At 34.2% G+C, this 20,087-nt stretch overlaps 1 protein-coding gene across 1 annotated transcript in view; it reads right to left on the minus strand.

Moving 5' to 3' along the window:
- Positions 1-16,148, minus strand: part of LOC100254201 (THO complex subunit 2) — a 62,751-nt gene extending 46,603 nt beyond the window's left edge. Inside the window, exons 1-18 of the mRNA XM_010651016.3 lie at positions 15,778-16,148; positions 15,124-15,249; positions 11,211-11,252; positions 10,176-10,235; positions 10,015-10,077; positions 9,374-9,454; positions 8,753-8,824; positions 8,599-8,646; positions 8,405-8,473; positions 8,117-8,250; positions 5,270-5,345; positions 4,636-4,829; positions 3,711-3,791; positions 3,290-3,497; positions 2,940-3,182; positions 2,762-2,842; positions 2,534-2,653; positions 2,378-2,437 (exon numbers count right to left, since the gene is read on the minus strand). Of these exons, the coding sequence (XP_010649318.1) occupies positions 2,378-2,437; positions 2,534-2,653; positions 2,762-2,842; positions 2,940-3,182; positions 3,290-3,497; positions 3,711-3,791; positions 4,636-4,829; positions 5,270-5,345; positions 8,117-8,250; positions 8,405-8,473; positions 8,599-8,646; positions 8,753-8,824; positions 9,374-9,454; positions 10,015-10,077; positions 10,176-10,235; positions 11,211-11,252; positions 15,124-15,249; positions 15,778-15,912 (1,893 nt within the window). The 5' untranslated portion in view covers positions 15,913-16,148. The remainder of the gene's footprint in view (positions 1-2,377; positions 2,438-2,533; positions 2,654-2,761; positions 2,843-2,939; positions 3,183-3,289; positions 3,498-3,710; positions 3,792-4,635; positions 4,830-5,269; positions 5,346-8,116; positions 8,251-8,404; positions 8,474-8,598; positions 8,647-8,752; positions 8,825-9,373; positions 9,455-10,014; positions 10,078-10,175; positions 10,236-11,210; positions 11,253-15,123; positions 15,250-15,777) is intronic.
- Positions 16,149-20,087: the final 3,939 nt, after the last annotated feature.

The following is a 20,087-nucleotide window of genomic DNA, read 5'->3' on the forward strand; positions in this document are numbered from 1 at the left end:
ATAAACTCCCAACTAAATGCCTAGAAAACCATGGAGGTCACATTTTAATGTTTGGGATGCCAATACTTTTGTCAAGTGGTCACATCGTCGTCCCTAGAAGGTTATTGCCCCAATCTTATCTGATTATTGTCAATTAACTCGATTCTCTACAAGTGATAGTTTAAAGATCAACTTTTGGGAAGATACTTTTTATGGTGATTCCCTTTCGTATTCAATACTCAAAACTTCTTAGGGTGCCAAGGACAAGAGATTTATCTATTTCTACCATTTTCGTACCCTCCTTCCTTACCCCATCTTGGAATTTTACACTAAAATCTCATGGATCAAGAAATTTAGGAATATGCCCCATTGATGTCTTCTATAGCCCATTTGTATCTATCACCTTCCTACCCAATAAGGGTTCGGTCTTTGACCTCCTTAGGTTTGTTCTCAATTAGGTCTTTCTTCAGAGCTTTTTACATTCATCCATTTCTATTCCTTAGAAATCTAAATTCCTACCTAAATTAAAGTTTTTTGCATGGCTGGTGGCTAGTTTAAGGGTTAATACCAATGATATTAGAAGCGGAGGCCTCTCAAAGCTCTTAATCTGAAGTGGTGCATCGTGTGCAAGGAGAGTAGTGAATCAATTTATCATTTTATCCTTTATTGCCCAAAAGCTTTAGGCTTATGGCATAGACTATTCAACCTTGCTATGATAAATTGGGTACCATCGGGTACAATGGTCGAGATGATGACCATTTCCTTCAAAGGCTTTAGGGATCATGCTAAAGGGAAGGCTCTATGAGGTATTACAAGCCTTAGTTTGATTTGGTCAATATAGTGGGAAAGAAATGTAAGGAGATTCTAGAATGTTAGAGAATTGGGGATGCAATTTGGGACTTGTTTTAAACTTCATCCTCTCTATGGGCCTCTACTAGTGAGGCCTTTAGAGACATCCCCTTGAGCTTTATATTACTAGATTGGCAGCTTATATGCAAGTCAAGGAGGTTAGGCGGAAAAGATCTAAAGTATTCATTTTTATAGGTACTCGTTTTCCACTAATCCTTAACGAAGGATTCATATAATCCTTTTAACACATCTCTAGAAAAACTCTCAATTATGGTCAATGCCAATTGAAGTAATAGTCAAGTTGAACTTCAATGGATGTTTTTTGGGTACTAAGGGAACTTGGGATTGGTGTAATGACTAGGGATCATCAAGGTTCAGTAATCAAAGCCTATTTTGAACAAATGAGGGCTTTACCATTGAGGCTGAGGTTGTAGTGCTACTAAAGGGCTTGTGCAAGCAAAGGCTTTAGGCTTTTATCCAAGTTTGTAATGGAGGGGGATTCTACAATTGTCATCTCAAGGGTGACTAAAATGGAAAGAGGTTCATGGAGGCTTAATAGGTGGCTACACCAAATATCTTATATCATTACAAAGCTAGAACGATCAATTTGATGGGTTCCTGACTTAGCTAACCAAATTGCAGATTGTGTAGCTGAAAGGGGAGCAAAGCAGTTCGTATATTTTGTTGGATATTATTTCCTCTTTGAGTTGCAATTAGTGATTGTTCAAGCTTTGCTTCAATTTTTTTACCTTTTTGGTTGTTTAGCTTGTTAAGGAGTCCATCCCTTTTTCTTGATCTGAGTTGTCTATTGTGGAAGGATGTCTCGCCCTTCTTGATCTTTTCTTTTTTTTTTTTGGTAATTGACGAACCTTCCGTGGTCAAGTCCTTCAGACTCTCTATTGGGACCCAAACCTTAAGATGCTAACTGCAACCACCACAACCAACATCAGGTAATCCAGGGTATTCAACCAATAACAAAAATCTGACCCAGGACCATGCACCTCTACCACACATCCTGGCAATTTCCCTAACCAACTGTACACCCTAACAAGTGTCCTTCTAGATCTTTTCAATTTATAGAAAAGATTGATTGTGTTTCTGATATTAAAAAAAAAATTATCACAGGTCCAAGTCTTGGCACAAACATTTGGTGGGGAAAGGAATTATAGAAATAATAATGTAAGATAAAATAGTAGAAGTAAAAAAATGGACAAAAAACTCATCAATAACATATTCAATTATTACAACTTTCATATGAACATTGTAATCAGTAAGCTCCCACCCAAACCCACACTCAGAACCATGAATTACTCGAGTACAATGCCCACGTAAAAGATATCCATCCCATGACAAATTCAAACTCACAGCAGAGCAACTGGGATATTAAACCTCAAAGGCAATCTATCATTTATGAGACCACTTTCTATCATGCCATCACATGATTTCTGAAACAGTCATGGGAATGAGAAAGAGAGAATGATGAAGATAACAATCATGAACATGATGATGAAGGAAACTCCTTAGGAATATTACAGAAGAAATTTAATACCTGCGTCAAATATTTGAAAGCATCTACAACAGGAGTAATCATATCCCTGTATGCCTCAATCTGTAGATAAAAAATCCAGGAGAATATTATCTTCTCTGAAGTAAAAAATTTCAAAGCTGTCAAACAATTAAATTTTCTTCCCCTGTAATATAATACCTGATGAACAATTGTTCGAAGTACAGTCATTGGATTGGCATGAGCTAGTTTTGCTACCATCCGACCCAGCTGCTTTAGGTTTTCCTTCGCAAGCCGTTTCAAGATCCTTCTAGTGTCCAACTGTAAACAATAATAACAGAAACAGATGCACTTAAGACTTATGGCACCAAGCTTGCAACAAAGATACTGTTAACGGAATGACATCCTTAACAGAGAAAAACATTATACCTTGGCTGTTTGCCTTGCAGCCAAAACCACTGGAATGCGCTCATCATCTTTTTCCCATTCACCATATAACCGATACCGCACCTAAGCATCCAAGATCATCAAAGCCAGATTGACTACCATAGCTAAAAAATTATCAATGGAAGTATCAAATAGCTTGATATGGTAAAGTAATGCCAACCTCGTATGGGAGGAGATTCATTACTTCCCAAATCTCCTGACAAACCGCTGGATTTGCAGGTATCAACTGCAACGAAGGAAGTAGACATGTTCCCAGGGCTTCCTCAATTCTTGACCGAGCTTCCTTTAGGTGCAAACGAGGAACTCGATTTCCACCAACACCAGATTCAGGGTTGTAGGCTCCATCACCACTTCGTACAAGCTCAAGAGCAGACAGGTAATAACCTCTCAATACTCGACAAACCTGCTTACGAAGAAACCAAAAACACATATCACAGTGCCGTAACAATAATAACCATAATTCAAAGTCAACTTACAGCTTACAATAATGTTGAAAACAAAATAATGCACCTTCTGCAGCAATATAGTATCACGGTAGAAATAAGGTCCAACACAAGCAAGCATCTGAAAAAGTTCTTTAGGAAGGTCAATGAAAGACCTATTGACTGATGAATTTGTTGTCTCCATTAAATCAGAACCAGATGAGGACAACCCAAAGCTTTCAAGATGTGCTTGATGAACTATACCATATGCTGTAGAGATTGATTTTTCAATGAGCCTGGACATGTATACCACAAGCTCATTAGAAAAGATAAATAGATGCACTTCCCATATCAATTCTAGACTTGTCTGAAAAGAAAGTGCTTGAACTTCACACAAACAATTTTTATATGCCCAGGCCAACACAAGAACCCACACACCCACAAGTACACATAAAAGCTATTTTAACTAGATTCGCCATAAAATGTAAAATATGATACATGAGATTTACCTTAACAAGCCATTGCAAATTTCAATATGTGCCACTGGATTAAGTGGTGAAAGACGATCAAATAGTATATGAGCATGGTACCTGACAAAGGCAGAATACAAAACAAGATATCTTAAAAGAGGTTCGCAAATATTAACTAGTTAAATCATACTAGAGGTCAAAACAATACCAAAATAAGGTTCCAGATTGGTTTAATCAATGTTGGTGTTCTATGAAACAAGCATAGAGTTCTGCCACGAGACTACAAAACATGCTTTAAGGATGGAAGATTGACCTACCTTTTTATTAAAAGATAGAAAGAGGTGGCAAAATTTGAAGACATATTCAATTGTTTGGACCTCACAGAACTTTCTCAGGCCCTGATAGTGTGCATTTTCAATCAAATGCGTACGGTTCACAGGGCAGTAAAAGTATAACTTAACAAAGACTGTCAATTGCAAACTGCAAGTGCATCCAGTAAGAACAACATAGTACTGTATACTACCAATAAAATATAAGGAATACCTCAAGACACGCAATTTTGAAAACCATTGCCAAGCAAGTATACCACATAATCATAAAGGTTTGACATCAATACGATGTTAAAAATCATTAAAAAAAAAAAAGATAATTGAGGGAAGATGCAAACAATTTAGGACTGTGGGTAGATTCACCAAGGGAAAAGTCAGGTTCCTAATAATTAGCTTGCATGCAGTGGTGCAATACTCTAAGTCATGTACATATCATCAGAACATGAATAAAGGGAATTGAAGTCAACTATTCCAGAAAAACAAGCAGCAAATTTAGCAAGCAAGACCAGAATAATCAGTGTTAAAACATTTTTAAAATTTCCATCTATAAGGATATCCTCATAGATATAGAAATTAATAACAATAATAATCTCTAGCTGTATCCAAATCATGATTCCAATTAGGATTTAACTTACCAGTCATCCACAGCAAGAAATCCTGTAAGCAACCCCAAAGTCTGATTATTTTCAAGCTCTGAAGAACGCTCTGCAACTGCCTCAGTTTCCATGTCCAAAGCAGCAAAAAGATCTATTGTGACATCTCCTTGTTTCTCATCCTCCATGAGATCCTTTCCAGTAGCAGCCAGATTTATTTTGCCGATTTTGTTGGCCTGTCAGAATAAATGAAAGACAAGCCAAAAAAAAGGTGCAAGCATAAGTTAAATTAACAGAACTCTCACCTTAAAACATTTCAAAGAGGCTTGTCAAGCATCCATTATAAAAAGAAACAAATGTGATAATACTATAAACAGCCTGTGTCATCAAACCTACCTCCATCCACCAAATAGAATAAAATTTGTATAGACACTCAAAACCATATGGAAAAATGCCTATAAAAAAACCTATATGGAAAAAAGGAAGAACACAGAATAATCATCTGGCAACACTGAGTCCAAACAATGAAAGCGTGAACAGATTATGTACAAACGCAAAGAGTTCCTCTTAAACAATTATGCAGGAGGAATTGCCACAGCAAGAAACAGGGTTTGAAATTGAATTACATACCAAATCTAGTAAAACATTCTTCAAATTATCAGAGTGTTTAACATACCTCATCAAGTCGCTTAGCAGAAAAAACATTATAATGCTCAAATGCCTCTTCATCCTTGGGAAGTAAATGTGCATATCTGTAACAGATAAATACCTTTGAATCAAGAATTAAAAAAAAAAAAAAAGGTATAATCAGGTCTAATATTATAGGTCAACCCAGAGGGAACAAAGAAAAAACAAATTAATAAAGATATATGACAACCGACAAATCAAAGGGCAGGGTGAAAGAGTAACACCATAGCCAACAAACATAGCATTAAAAAGTGTCGAAAATGAACTACACCTTGTCACAAGCAAAAATTAAGATTAGCATACCAAAAAGGTACGTTACTCACATTTAACACAGTCACAACACCAGCAAAGTCAGATTAAAATACTGAAGGCATATATTTCAATCCTCCAAGATGCAAAATATCAAACATTCTTAAAAACACACCATTGCTTATGTTACTACATATAAAATAAGTCATCAGAGAGATGGATAAGAGATCCTTCATAAAAGAGGACTATATGAGAAAAGAGAGGCAAAAGGACCACAGACTTTTAAGGGAGTAAAATTTACCAATAAAGGGAGAAGAAGCTACTCCTCCTCCTTTTGGTAAACACATAGGCTTCCTGATTTGCCAATCTAGACCTCTACAAGGAGCACTCCATCTCATTACAGAGATCCAGAATCTTTGCCATCCAGTGGTGTCATATCTCAATGACCCTCTTTTACTGTGGAATATTAGCCATAAAACTATTGTTGAATCTCCCTCCACCAAAATGCAAGAGATTCCCGACAATTTCGCCCCTTTCAGGCCTCCCAGCGAAGCAGAATCTCAGCCTCAGTGGCTAGCCCATGCCCCACAAGCTCTGAGAAAGACCTAACAATTATACCTGAAGGCCTCTTTGCCCAAACAATCCATCTAAGAATGGTTACACAAGGAACACTCAACAAATTTAAGCTCAAGGCTTCCTTCTACCAAAGAAATCTACCCTAATCTGATGGCCTCCACCCTTCAATGGGAAAAGGAGATCAACCCTCTCCAATCCAAAAATACAATTCCGAAACATACCATAAAAACTCCTTGATGATAAACATGCTAAGAGTCATGAGATAGAAATACTCTTCCACTAGTCAAACACTGATCTCATCATTTCCTCAAAGAACATGACATTTATTTCAGCATGATAACCCCCTAAGGTGACTAGGCTTGCCCCGTCCACAATGCTCTCTGTCTGGAGTTTCCCCCTGAATCCATCAAAGGAAATAACCAACAAATCATCAAAGCCTCTGAAAGAAATCCATCTAATCCCTGTTAAAGGGAACAACTTATAACTGACGTAAAAACAAGCAATGGAAAAAAAAGGCGGTCCATGAATCCCCACCTTTCAGGCACAAAAAGCAAACCCAGATCAAAAGCTCCCTGAGTCTTTTCAAACTGGAGCATCAGCAAACTGTTTGTATTCATCATGTTATTAACCATTATTAACCATGAACCAGGCAAGGCTCCGAGATTGATAGCAGTTTTAGCTTACCAACATATTTGGCTTGAGTGAAGAAAATAGAGTAATCATTTCTTGACAGTGCATCCAAATTAAAAAAAAAAAAAAAAATCAAAATATAAATAAATAAATAATAAAAATAAATCCACGGCAATACAATTCTAACACCTCTTGTTCAAGAGAAAAAAGTGCTCCAAAGAAACAATAGAAAGGAAGAAAAGTCATCTATTTCAGGGTTACTTGAGTTCATGTCTTCGAATTAGTTGTAGATTAACGATTCATGGTCACTTGATTTCCTGTCTTCTAATTAGTTGTTGATTAACAATTGAAACCACAAACAAATGAACAAAAGTAGTTTGTTAATTCAGGTGCAGTCTAAAAATAATATACAGTTCCAGCATCACAGATGTGATAATGACGCCCAATTTCAACTAACTTGAAATACAACCCACCAGAGAAGCTAGTTCTTTCACCCTCTTGCTTTTTTCTGAATGCAGCCAAAAAGGTATAACAATTAGAAAAATATTATCATCATTATCTGCCATCATTCACAGCTGACAAATATATCAAGGTCAACTTAAGAGATCACCAACATTTGAAACGAATAAATATTACTAGCTGGTAGATATTGCAAGTGTTTGAACTTCCAACTAAAATACTGATCACTAAATCACTGAAGACAGGTCCTATTAAACAAAATAATCCATGATAAACATAGTCCAGTAAGCACTTCTTAAGATGAGGGAGAGCATAACAAGATGTCTATATGTTACAGATAGCCTTTTTTTCTTTGGCGTGGGGCAGCAGGGGGGTGGGGGTTGATCTGTCAGGAGGGTTAAGCAGTGTAGACAGCAATTGTTTTTTAACTTTTATTTCATTTTATTTTCTATAGGCAGTATAGACAGCAGTTCTTCAAATCTCACCCCAGGAAAACTCTCTGAGTGTCATCATCTAAAGCAGCTATATTCTAATTGAAACTACAGGAGATTCTGATACTCCTCAACAGAAAATTTATGCTTATGTATTCCTAGTTTCATTAGACATAGCAGTAACATTAATATTCTCCGCTTCATGTCCATTATCCGACTCATCAAAACGAGTGATCATAGTTTTCCCAGGCAATAACAATCGTCCAGTCAGCTTAAGTACAGATTTATTTGACATTGCTAAAATATTTTGTGCTTGGGAACCTCAAAATTGGCAATCTAGATAGTAATTACAGTTCTAGAGAGTTAAGTTAAAGGAACAGGTACCTCAACTTGAATACAGGTCTAGAGAGTAATTACCAATTGTTTAGGAGAAAATGGAACCAAAAGAATCCCTATACTACAAAAATCAAAAGATTGTACAGAACACTCACATGCTATCAAGATCAATAAACTCTTCCTTTACCAGCAAAGCTGTCAGCTGATAGAGCCCAGGTGGAACACGATTATTAACTTCCATGCGCTGATAATATTGGTATTTAAAACCAAGTATTTGTGAAGCATGAGACTGAAAGGTTGAAAAGAAATTAGCAATACATACAATAAACAAATATACCAGTTTACTGGAAACTGACAACATTTTTTTTTTATGAATAAAGAGAAATATATTAAAAGAAAAGAGGCACTTCAAGGTACTGGAAACTGACAACATAACTTCATACCTTGGGGAAAATAGGAATCAGGTCCAAGAAGACACTGTTATCAGGCTGATGTTCAAAACACTCCAAAACCTGAGGCATTGAAGGATGATCAACAACCATATACCAATTCTAATCATCAAATCCTTCACAATTGAACACATACAAGAAACATCAAAATAGGCACATCAATTAGAAAAATAAAATTTACAACTTACAATATCAAAGACACGGTTTGGGTCCAGATCAAAGTGTCCAATTAATGACTGCAGAGATTATAATAAAAATAGCAACAAGAATAAAATTTCTATTTGTGACAATTAGAGACAGGAATGGAATAAAATAATTGCTTGTAAAAATTTACATCAGAACCTTAATAATGCCTATTGTTGCTGCTGATGCATTTTGACTTGAAGATTCAGAACCTTGACATAGAAGGGTAACCTACAAATCCACTGACAGTGAATATCAGATAGAAAGGCCCATAATTATAGTTTTACACTAAAAACAATTGTATACCCAGGGTATTAATTCCTCATGGAAAAGAAAAAGCATTAAAAGATTCTCAGGCTTAATGATTTTATTAGCTCAGAGGATGTTCATATCTCTTTTATTACATCAAAAGCCAGAAAGCAGATTAAGGTCACTATATTGAGCCTGTAAGGCTGCAACTATTATCCATATTATACACTGTTTCATGATAAAAGAGAAACTTCAAGCCTAGAGCACCCAATCCAGAGCTAGATACAAAAGTAAAGAACATAAATTTTTGCATGCATATGGTAACCAAAGCCTCTTAGATACATTTATAAATGAAAAATTGATAAGAAGTCATCTCCATCCTTAGAAAGTATCCAATACAATTCAACAGAGACAAAGAAAGCAAAAGAATATTTTTCTTAGATGATTTATCATCCTCCAGCATTGCAAAAGAAGACCAATCAATGAAGAAATTGATGGTAATTAAAAGAAACAGTCTGGAAATGACCATACCAGCTTGGAATAGCCCTCACTCTCTTCCCTAACAAGGTTGAATTTTGTCTGCTGATAAAGAAGACGAGTGTTTACCCTAACCTGAAATCGGAAGCATAAAAACATTAGCAGCAGATAGCTGAAGAAGATTGACTATCACTCCGAAGTGGAAGTTTTATCGATGTCTCAGAAAAGATCTATTTAGTCTAAAATAACACACACACACACACACACATATATATATCTCATTATCTTAGTTATGCATGTGAATGTACATGAATCTTTCACTCTTTTATTGAAGAGACCTAGGATGATAAACAAAGAAAAAACTACTATATTTTGATTAGGATGCCTCTATAAATAACTAAATCATCAAATATTTATGAGTTTACAAATATCCAGTTAAGATAATTTATTATGAAGAAGATATGAACTGCATTAAATTGTGTCATGGTGACTGTACTGAATGATGTACTAAGGCATTCAAAAACCTCAGACCAAGAAGGGGAAGGGGGTTATAAACTTCTCAATAACCCATCATGTCACTTTGAGACCACAAGAAATCACAAAATAAGGATCACTTCTTGTTGGTCAACATTTTAAACCAAATGACCATTGTCAGAATATAAAAATAAAAAAAATAAAAAAAATCATCTGCGTACCTCTTTATTCTTCAACTCTTGAGCCTTTATTTTGATCATTTCAGACTCCCAGAGGAACTCTTCCTACCATATAAGAACCATATTTATACCAATAACCAACAGTAAAACATAAAGAGCAATCATAAAACAAAATAGAATAAACCTTAGATAAGGAGATTCACCTCACAGCGCTCTTGGAAAAGCCTCAATGGGACCAAAGTAGATTCCACTAACCATTTTGCCTAGAAGGAAGAAAAAGAAGCAAGATTAATAAAGACACGTAAGAAAATAATAAAGGAAAAAACAAAAATACAAGGAAAAAGAAAGAGCGGAAAATGAACAATTACAAATCACAAGGTGCTACTCCAGATGTTACACGTCATGAACAAATATCTTTACATCTCTGATTAACTTTATTTTGCAAGTCATCTCTGATTGCACCTTCTCAACTCTCCTACTCAAACTATAGACAAATTGTCAATATGACATAATTATACCCTAAGTGCCCAAACACACTCTAGAGAACATAATGGAAGAAAAGAATGGATGCATTTCACACCCCACAACAATTCCATACACCTACACTTGTTCAGGGAAATCCAGGCATTCGTCTATGACCAACTCACTTTTTCAGAGAACCAAACCCTTGATATTTCCTCCAAACCCAAAAGGCAATAATCATTTTTATATAGCCCAATAAGAATATAAACTAAAAAATGCTTAAGAGGAGGCACACCAAAGTACACACAATGTGTACAATAGTCATCTAAGCTAAACAAAGAAATAATAAACAAAAAAGATTATCTCCTTACATGAAACTTAACCACTCTACAAAATCAATCACATTGGTCATCTATGTACGTTGCATCCTAATAAGAATCCAGTCAACCTATTTCTATGCCAAACCACAACCCATAATAAAAATGTGGCCTGAAATCGGAGGTGCTTTAAATGAGATAAAGGAATCCTGAAATTGGAGGAGCTTTAAATGAGATAAAGGAATAGTACACAATTAAAATGCGCTTTTTCCACTAGGTAAATGATAGTCATACAGTATAAAGCAAGGCCCCAAAATAAACCTTATGGAAATAAAGCTAGATAATTTTTAAAAAAAAATGTTTAAAATGTTGTAGTCATTTTTCTGAACCAGGTGAATAATATATACAGATTCATATGAACCATAGAAAAATAAAGAATTCATTGCATTAAATACTAACCAATTTAATAAGACGAGCACGGTTCTCTCCAGGCATTGTAAGCTGCAAAATAGGAATAGCACATGCATAAGTGATATACAAAAGTTCATCAAAATATGCCCCAGCTAATATTGACCATGTCAAATAGAAAAAACATTGAAAAGAAGATAATAATAATAATAATAATAATAATAATAATAATAAAGCAGAAATAGAAAAATCATACATAAAAGAGTCATGATTTTCTCGGCAAAGGTAAAATAAGGCAAATTTAAAACACGGTCTGTGGACAGGAAAAAAAATTGCATCTAAAAATGGGGAAGTCAAGGATGAACTTTTATAGGTACATAAATAGCTATATTTAGAAATAATGATCCAAAATTAATTATATGGTAAAAAGGATAAGTACTAATACGTATATGAAGATGAACATCCTAAAATCCTACTCATACAATTAAGTAAACCTCAAACACAAAACTCCTTGGAATGAGAAATCACTGAAAGGATCATTCCAACTGAACCTTCCCCAAAAGTTCAATAGAAATTGGAAAGGCAAGCACAGGCCATTTTTCTCTTTCATAACGATTCACTGAGAAAAGCAAGCTATAGGCTCAGCCAGCTTCCAATTGTATTGAGAGCTTTGATCATAACACAAAAATAATGATACCACAAAGATGGAGATGAGCCTTCAAGGTTTACTCATAGGGGGAACCAAGAAAATCCAAAGTCAATTCAATCTAGAGTATTTGAGTAATTCATGTGGACCATTTGGTATCAAATTTAATAGTAGCTATTTATTGGAATCCTAGTAAAATTTAGAAAATCTTCTTTGATGGGATTAAACTTCTATTTTGCAAGAGTTTCCATTTTCTTTTAATTCCATTATTTAGTAATATAGGGGTATTAAAAAGAGAATTAGTGTCCTGCAAAATTTCAGTAAAAGTGATCCTCACAGTTCTTAAACCAACATGACTCTAAGAAAATCCCCACTTCCACTTCCAACAATTGTAACACCCTATTGTCCCAAAACACCAACACACCACCTAAGGATGGTCATTAGCAAATAGATGTTATCTTTGCCAAATGCATGAAAAATTCATAGATCACATCCTTCCCCACTGTGTAAAGACAAGGGTTCTATGGGAGATATTCTTTACTCTTTTTGGGGTGTCTTGGATGCTTCCTTCTTCGGTTAGAGCTATGCTTTTAGGTTGGAATAGTTCATTTGTGGGCAAAAAGCACAAGAAAGTTTGGAGAGCAGGCCTCTTATACATTCTTCAGACAGTTTGGAACGCAAGGAATAGAATTGTCTTCAAAGGCAACGTGCTTTCCATCCAAAAGCTAAAAGGATCTTTTATTTGTTTTTTTTGGTCGGAAACTAAGATGTTTGTAAAAGATGGTCCTTCACCTCTAATTAGTTTCATTGATTGGTTGAGCTCTTGTTGAGGGTGAGGGTGTTTTTGCACCTCCTTTTTGGCAACTTCTTTTTTGTTTGAGTTATGTGGGGATGGGTGTTTTTATCTTGTATACTTTGAGTCGCTCTTTTAGCACCTCTTTTTAATATATACTCTTTTTTATTTATCAAAACAAATGGTCTTGGATCTAATCCACTTTAAGGGATAAAAGGATGTGCTGCAAGAAGTTACCAATGGCACGTCCTCACCAAAGGGCCTCCACCTTCAAAAAAGACTTGGCTCGATACACTTAACTGCCATGGGCCTCTAGCAACTTATTGCCTTAGAACCCATTTCTACAAAGCCAAACATAGCCCAATCCCTTGCAATGCCAATGTCATTTGGGCCCACCTTATCAAGATCACCCTTGTTGCACTCAATATGATACACTAGAAAAGGAGAGCACACCACACTACTAGGCCCAACCCCCACTAGTTTGCAAACTTCTTAAAAAGATGGGCCCACTACTCCTTTTGCAGGATGTTTTTAGCCCTTAAGTGTCATATTTTCTCCCCTATTCTCAAGCAACATGTCATTCATCCTTACTCTCCCACCAACACGTGAAGGCCCCTCCACTCCTTCCCTCACTTCTAGTGCTCCTTAACCTCACTTTTAGTGCTCCTTAACCTCACTTTCGTTCAACCAAAATCATCCATGGCAGAATCTCCCACCAGAGTTGAATGGTGAAACTCAAAAGCCTCACAACCACCACTTGCAAAGTACCTAGGGCCTTCTTCCCGTCAATCGAACAAGGATCCTTGCCCACTGCATATTACACCAATATGCCACATCCTCATCCGCAGCCATAAAACCAACCATAAGTGTTCCCAACCCTTTTAAAAAAAGTTCATTTCCCCATAGATGAAGTAGTAACACTACTAACCCCACCCACACTTCTTGGGCACTAACTCCATCCCTAAAACAACCACCTTCTCAAAACCACCTATCGAGATGTCACCTCTTCCCCTTGAAAAATACCAACCCCATCTATAGCACCCTTTCAACATCAACAACTTTCTTGAACTCAAACACAAAAAAGGAGCCTCTCGTCAATGCCACATGGAGGTTCCCCCATGAGTGTCAATCATACCTTGCCCAAGTTTTCAAAAAGAATAGGTTTGGAACCTTACTTGAGAAATCACTTTATCTACCCATGAGACATAGCTAAAGGTGTGCCATATTATTATTGATTTCCCTCTTCCCATTTGAATCCACACCACTTCACCCACAGTAACTTAGTCGCAACTCATCATCTCTGCTTATGAAATACCCTTGCTTAGGCTTCCCTTGCAAGGGAAGATTGGCTACCTTAGCATCCTACCCAATCTCGTGCAAGGAAGCTATCCTAAGCTCCTTAACTTCATAGCTTGAACCTTCCACCCCCTTGGAAGGCCTCTCTTAAACTTTATGGTCGTTGCTCTTTTCTTTTCTTCTATTGAACATACAGAACATTGCAAAAAAAAAAAACCATTCCTTATGGCTATGCATTTCCAGCTTCAAATTCTTTTCTCCCTCCATCGAAACTTTCCTATAAGTTTTTAGCTCAATGTCTTCACGGAATTATTCTACCCCTCCCAACAACAAGGCAAGACCTTGCTCGCCAAACCTGATCCAAGATGAGAAACATCGACCCCTCTCCTATACCTTTCCCACCACCTTACCTTTGACTTTCTCTACAAAAATCATGAAGGATTTTAAATCAACGCCAAAACGGCATCTACCTCCATTCAGAGCCATTCAAAAAGATCCTGTGTACCCCAAACTCCACTTTTCTCCAAAGCTAGCTTCATGTCATGAGGCTAGGGCATCCAATTCCTAATAATTGTTCAAATCAAAATTAAAATACTTCCTGACCCATCGAATTTATTAAAACACTACCTTCTATGTGAGGAAGCCATATTGTATGCTTCATCTGTTGTTTAAGACTTCTAACTAAATGATAATTTCCAGTGCTTGATTAATCCAGGACATTCTAAAAACTGTTTCTAATAGTCTGAAAGAATTTGTTTAACTATTTTTAAAAAGATAGTTTTATTTATGGCTGCCTATAACTTCTATAAACAGAATTTGCAACCTGCCCAATGAGAAGGTTTCTAAACTTACTTCCACCCATTTACCAAGACATAAGCCAAACTAGAAATTTGAATATTTAGCTACTGAGGACACTGAACAGAAGAGAAGATGATAAAATTTTGAAATTCATGCTATAGGTAGTTTTGGTGTCTAAAATCCAAAGAAAAGAAATAGAAAAAGAAAAAAAGAAAAAACCTCACCCCAACCAAATATTGGTATTAAAGTCAGTGTAGTGTAGGTTTTTTCACCCTATGGTGCCAAATAATAAAGATTCAAAAAATAAATCCTTTTCTCCGTCAGCATTCCCTCAGCCACCAAGCAAAGCTTTGAGTCTGATGAACCAAAAAAAAGGAACAAGAAAGGAGAGAGAAAGATGGAGTATAGCGTGAACGAAAAGGATAACTCACATCTAGGGCCATTTGTGTAACAATGTCTGCAAAATTGGAAGCCAATTCTTCATCTGCTTCTTTATCAGAAAACTCGACTGAATCCAATGCCACTTTGCACTTGTGAAGTGGTAATTCACCGCGAACCTAACAGAAGAGCATCCAAATCAATTTTCAAAAAAATAAAAAGAAAAGCAAAGAAAAGAAAAGAAAAACACACACAATAGACAGAAAACGATTGCACAAATTCTCCATTTGCTTCAGCCTTCGTTTTTTTTTTTCTTTTCTTTTCTTTTCTTTTCTTTTGGAAAAAATAAGAAATCGACAAAGAGTGAAGAAATTTTTTAGTCTTTCTCTGCTGTGAATTGAAGCAGGAACCTCCCAGGCCCACCCCAGCCCCTTGGCACTTGAGCCAGGCCTCAAGAGCAAAAGTTAATGAACTTCTGGTTCAGAGAGAGTTAACACGAAAATTTCCAAGGGTATAAATACCCCGTTTGATTGATAACAAAACACAGAAGAAGAAAAATAAAAAATAAATAAACAAACTAGGAAATATTAGAACTCCACCTCCAACCCAAACGCAGCATCCAAAAAGTACACATATTTCTAACCAGCAAACCATTTACTGGGGAAAACAAACAAAAAAAAAAGGACGAGAGGGAAAAAGAAACGAACCAGGGTAGAGCAAAGCTCGTAGAGGAAGCGGAGCATGGGAACAGTACCCGAGACTTTGAAGCTAGGGTTTCCACTTTTCCATTCCCGAAGACAGTCATCTGTGACATGTATGCACTCTATCGGTGGAAGAGACATTTCTCAGAAAAATCGGAGGGGAGGAGAAACCCTAGCGGTGATTTAGAGAGGAGAAGGAGGGAGTGGCAGGGATGTAATTTGGGGGATTTCCATATGGCAAGATGGAGAAAATACTCGAATCGTGGGTTTCAGGAGACTGTATTCGGGATTTGGAACCTTGAATTCCTCATTGGCTCCTAATCTGAGCCTGTCAGATAAGCCGATGTGGTGAATTAAAATTCCATAATTAATTAATTTAAAATTAATAAATTAACTTCTTTACCAAAATATTTGTCATATAAATAAATTGGTCTAATGCTCTTTTTAAAGTCTTTGGCTGTGGTATTAACTTTAGGTGCGTAAGAATCAGTTGTAAAAAGCAATTGTTAAGTAATTTCACCCACTTTGTTTCGGAATTAGGTCTTTTATTTTGAAGTATTTTTGATAGCTTCAATTGATTTCTTTCATAATTTGTAATTACATATTAGGCCTAGATAAAAATTAACAATCAAGTTGGAATTTGATTGATATAATAAATGTCTCTATTTGATCATTTGATTCCTTTGAGAATGAGTTTGACCCGAACCTCAACTTCGATCTTAACTTGTATTAAATCTATACTTAGACTTGACATATATTTTGCATGGACTTACGTTTTTTTTCGTATCTTGGACTTATATTATAATCTATTTGACAGTAATTTCAAAAAGTGTTTTATATGAGCTCATATTTTTAGGTGGTGTTTGTTTTTTGGATGAATAAAAAAAGTCAAGTATTTTGGTTTTTCCTATTTAGCTAAAAGTAATCTGTTGATATCGTTCAACATAATTAAACTGAACTTATTGAGAACAAGTTCACTTTAGTTATGTTGAACGATGTTAAAAGATTACTTTTAACTTAATAGAAAAAACTAAATATTATAACTTTTTCTATTCAGTTAAAAAACAAACATCACCTAGTTTAAAAAACAAAATTTACGAAACACTTTTAAAATTTTTAAAAAATCACTTAATAGTATTTTCTAGAGTAACACTTTGGAGGTGATTCTTCTATAAACACTTCGATTAAAAACATTTTAAATAGAAACACTTTGAAATGCACTTTTATATTTCATTTGGCAATGTTTCCGTTCAAAGTGTGTTTTAGTGAAAGTATTTTTTTTCTACAACTTTTTGAAGATAAACATCTATTAAATTTTCTCCAAACAATACTGTAAGTTATTTTTCAAATTTTTAAAAATGTTTCATAAATTTTACCAAACACTCGGGGGTTTGTTTGGCAATTATTTTCCATAACAATTTTCTATTTCCCAAAAAAAAAAAAAAGAGGAAAAAATATTTAACAATCAAAAACTAAATTTATTTTATTTTTTAAAATAGTGTTTTTATAAAACAATTTTTAATTATTTTTTATTAATTTCACTTTTTTTTAGTATTATTTTAAAAAATAATTATATAAGCATGTAGATTGATTAAAAATAAAACATTATACATAAAAATTATGTTTAAAACATATTTAAAAGTATTAAAAACAAATTGAAAACATTTTAAGTTTCCACACTGATTTTATTATACAAAACATCAAATAATAGTTTTCCAAAATTATTATCAAAAACAGTTTTTTATAACTATTTTTTAAAACACTTTTAAAACTAAAAGTGTTTTTACTTGAAATATTTTTAGTAGAAATATTTTCTCTTGAAGTGTGTTTACGAAAATCATTTACTAATTGTTTCTCTATAAAATAATATAAATGATTTTTTAACCCTATAAATAAATTTTCAGATTTTTAAAATTTTGTCAAACACCTAATTTTTTTTTTTCAAAAATACTTTTTAACCTAAAAGCATTTCTTATAATCACTATTAATTCTTCCACACTACATGTGATTTTTCAAAATTTTAAAAAGTGTTTTTTAAATTTTATCAAACATTTACTTTTGTTTTTCAAAAACAAATTTCAAACTAAAAAGAGTTTCTAAAATCCCTATCAAACAAACTCTTAGACTTTGGGACGGATTAAGCTTTTGGGTGTCTCGAGTGTGAGTTTAAACATAGCATGTCTTTGACGGCCTTAAATCTTAATTTAGCTCACGTTTCACTCACGACATGAATGTTTTATATCATGTTAAGAAAATGTCTTAAACATGATTTTCGCATCTTCAAAATTAATATTCTAAGACTTGAAAAACTTTATGAACCCTCTCGAGTTTTCTTCAACTATTTTCAAGCATGGAAATCTTCTCACATCTACCAGTGCATTGGAAGCTAAAACACCTCTTATTGAATATTTTTTATTGGTTATAAATCAATTAACATTTTAAGAAAACATTAAATGGTTTTGACCCTTAAAGTTTTTATTATTTTTTAATTAAACTTAATGTTTAAGAAATTTGAAAATGCATATTCGAATGCCCTTTAATTTATTAAATTTGATGGTATTTAGTTGCTTATATACACCTTTTGTGTTTTCCCTCAAAGGTGCTAAGATGGTTCTCACATACTTCTTCAATTTCGAAAAGCCTCCCATTTTGCCTTTGACTCGAAGTACTTCTTACCATTTGTAAGAATATTTTTTGACACATACTACCTACACAAAAGATATGAGGAGATTAAAAACACATTTCTAGTACATTTACTAGAACAACTTTCTTATCGAGGATAACTACTCTTTGAAGGAAGTTTTCATGCATCAAATTTCTTAAATTTTGTAAGACTCGTGTAATTGTCATTTTTTTTTACCTCAAGATATGCAAATGCAATATCAAATATATACACTCTATCAATGTTACACCAATTACTTCAAGTAAAGACATTTGATATTCATTCGTCTTGTAAGTGTAACCCATAATCAACACCGTTGAGAAGATTGGTAACAAATGAATGGATCATGGGTGTCCACAAACAATAGATCTATTATACGATTATTATGGTCGTTCATTTCATGCCATTTGATGTAGTTCAACTGCATTAACTTGCTTATCAACAGTTGCATTTGTGACCTCCCACCATATTCAATTATTTATGTTTATACTGTACATTGTCAGTAATTCCCAATGTGCTATAATTAAAATCATATATTTGCTTTAAATTATTTAGTATCTCTTTTAGTTTAACATTACTTTTTGACAATTCAACTAAAATATTAATTTCTTATTGGACTTAAACGATCAACAAAATAATATCCTTCAAGATATTATTGTCCGATACGGTTGTGTTCTTTACATTTAACATACAATATACTATTATCATCATTTGACAAATTTGCACTTTTAGGAGTAAATATACACCCACAGATTTTCCTCTCTATTAGTCTTCATTTATCTTTTTTTTCTCTCATTTATTCTTATATTCAATGTTAGCCTTTGTCGAACCTTTATATACTCCACTTCTTTCACAAGCAAAAGCATTTGTAGACTTTTTGTCCACAAAGTCCATGTATATTAATTGCCAATTATAATAATCATTCCATTTCATTTATATGGTCTCTCATACCCATTAGAACAATGAGTCATTTTTTACGTTAGATTATGTCCATTATGAAGATACTTAGGTAGTATATCATTGCCAAATATTAGATTAAATTGATTTTCCCTAGGTTTCGTTGGCTACTCTTGTACAAACTTCGCTTATCTCTTTAGATTATCTGGCCTAAGATATGTATTAAGAGGTATTGTTCAAATTAATTTATTTATTTATGTAAAAAACTGAGATATAGTCGGACATCCTAAAAGATGTTTGTGTCCTTAAAGGTGTTTGAAAATACAACTCCAAAAACACTTTTTGAGGTCACTCAATTTTTAAGCTAAAAAAAAAGTAGTAAAAAAAATATTAGTCAAAATTTTGAGGTCACTCCCTTTTTAAGCTAATAAAAGTAGTAAAAAAGAATTAGTGAAAATCATACCTCTACACTTCTCAATGAAGACATGGAAAGAGAACCAATAGAGGGGGAAAAAAAACAACTTTCTTCATATCATTTGTTAGGATTATGAAGACATGGAAATAGAATAGATGAAATGAAAAAAAAAAAAAAGAAGAGGAAAATTGGTATGTATTGACTTTAGGAATATGTTTGGTTTTCAAAAAAAAAAAAAAAAAAAAAATGAAAATAGAAAAGAAAAGTATAATGAAAGAAAAGAGTGAATTAAAATAAAAATAGATTTAAAATTAAATAATTATTTTTATATATTACATCATA

The sequence above is a fragment of the Vitis vinifera genome, chromosome 1 (assembly GCF_030704535.1).
Source record: "Vitis vinifera cultivar Pinot Noir 40024 chromosome 1, ASM3070453v1".
NCBI lineage: Eukaryota > Viridiplantae > Streptophyta > Magnoliopsida > Vitales > Vitaceae > Vitis > Vitis vinifera.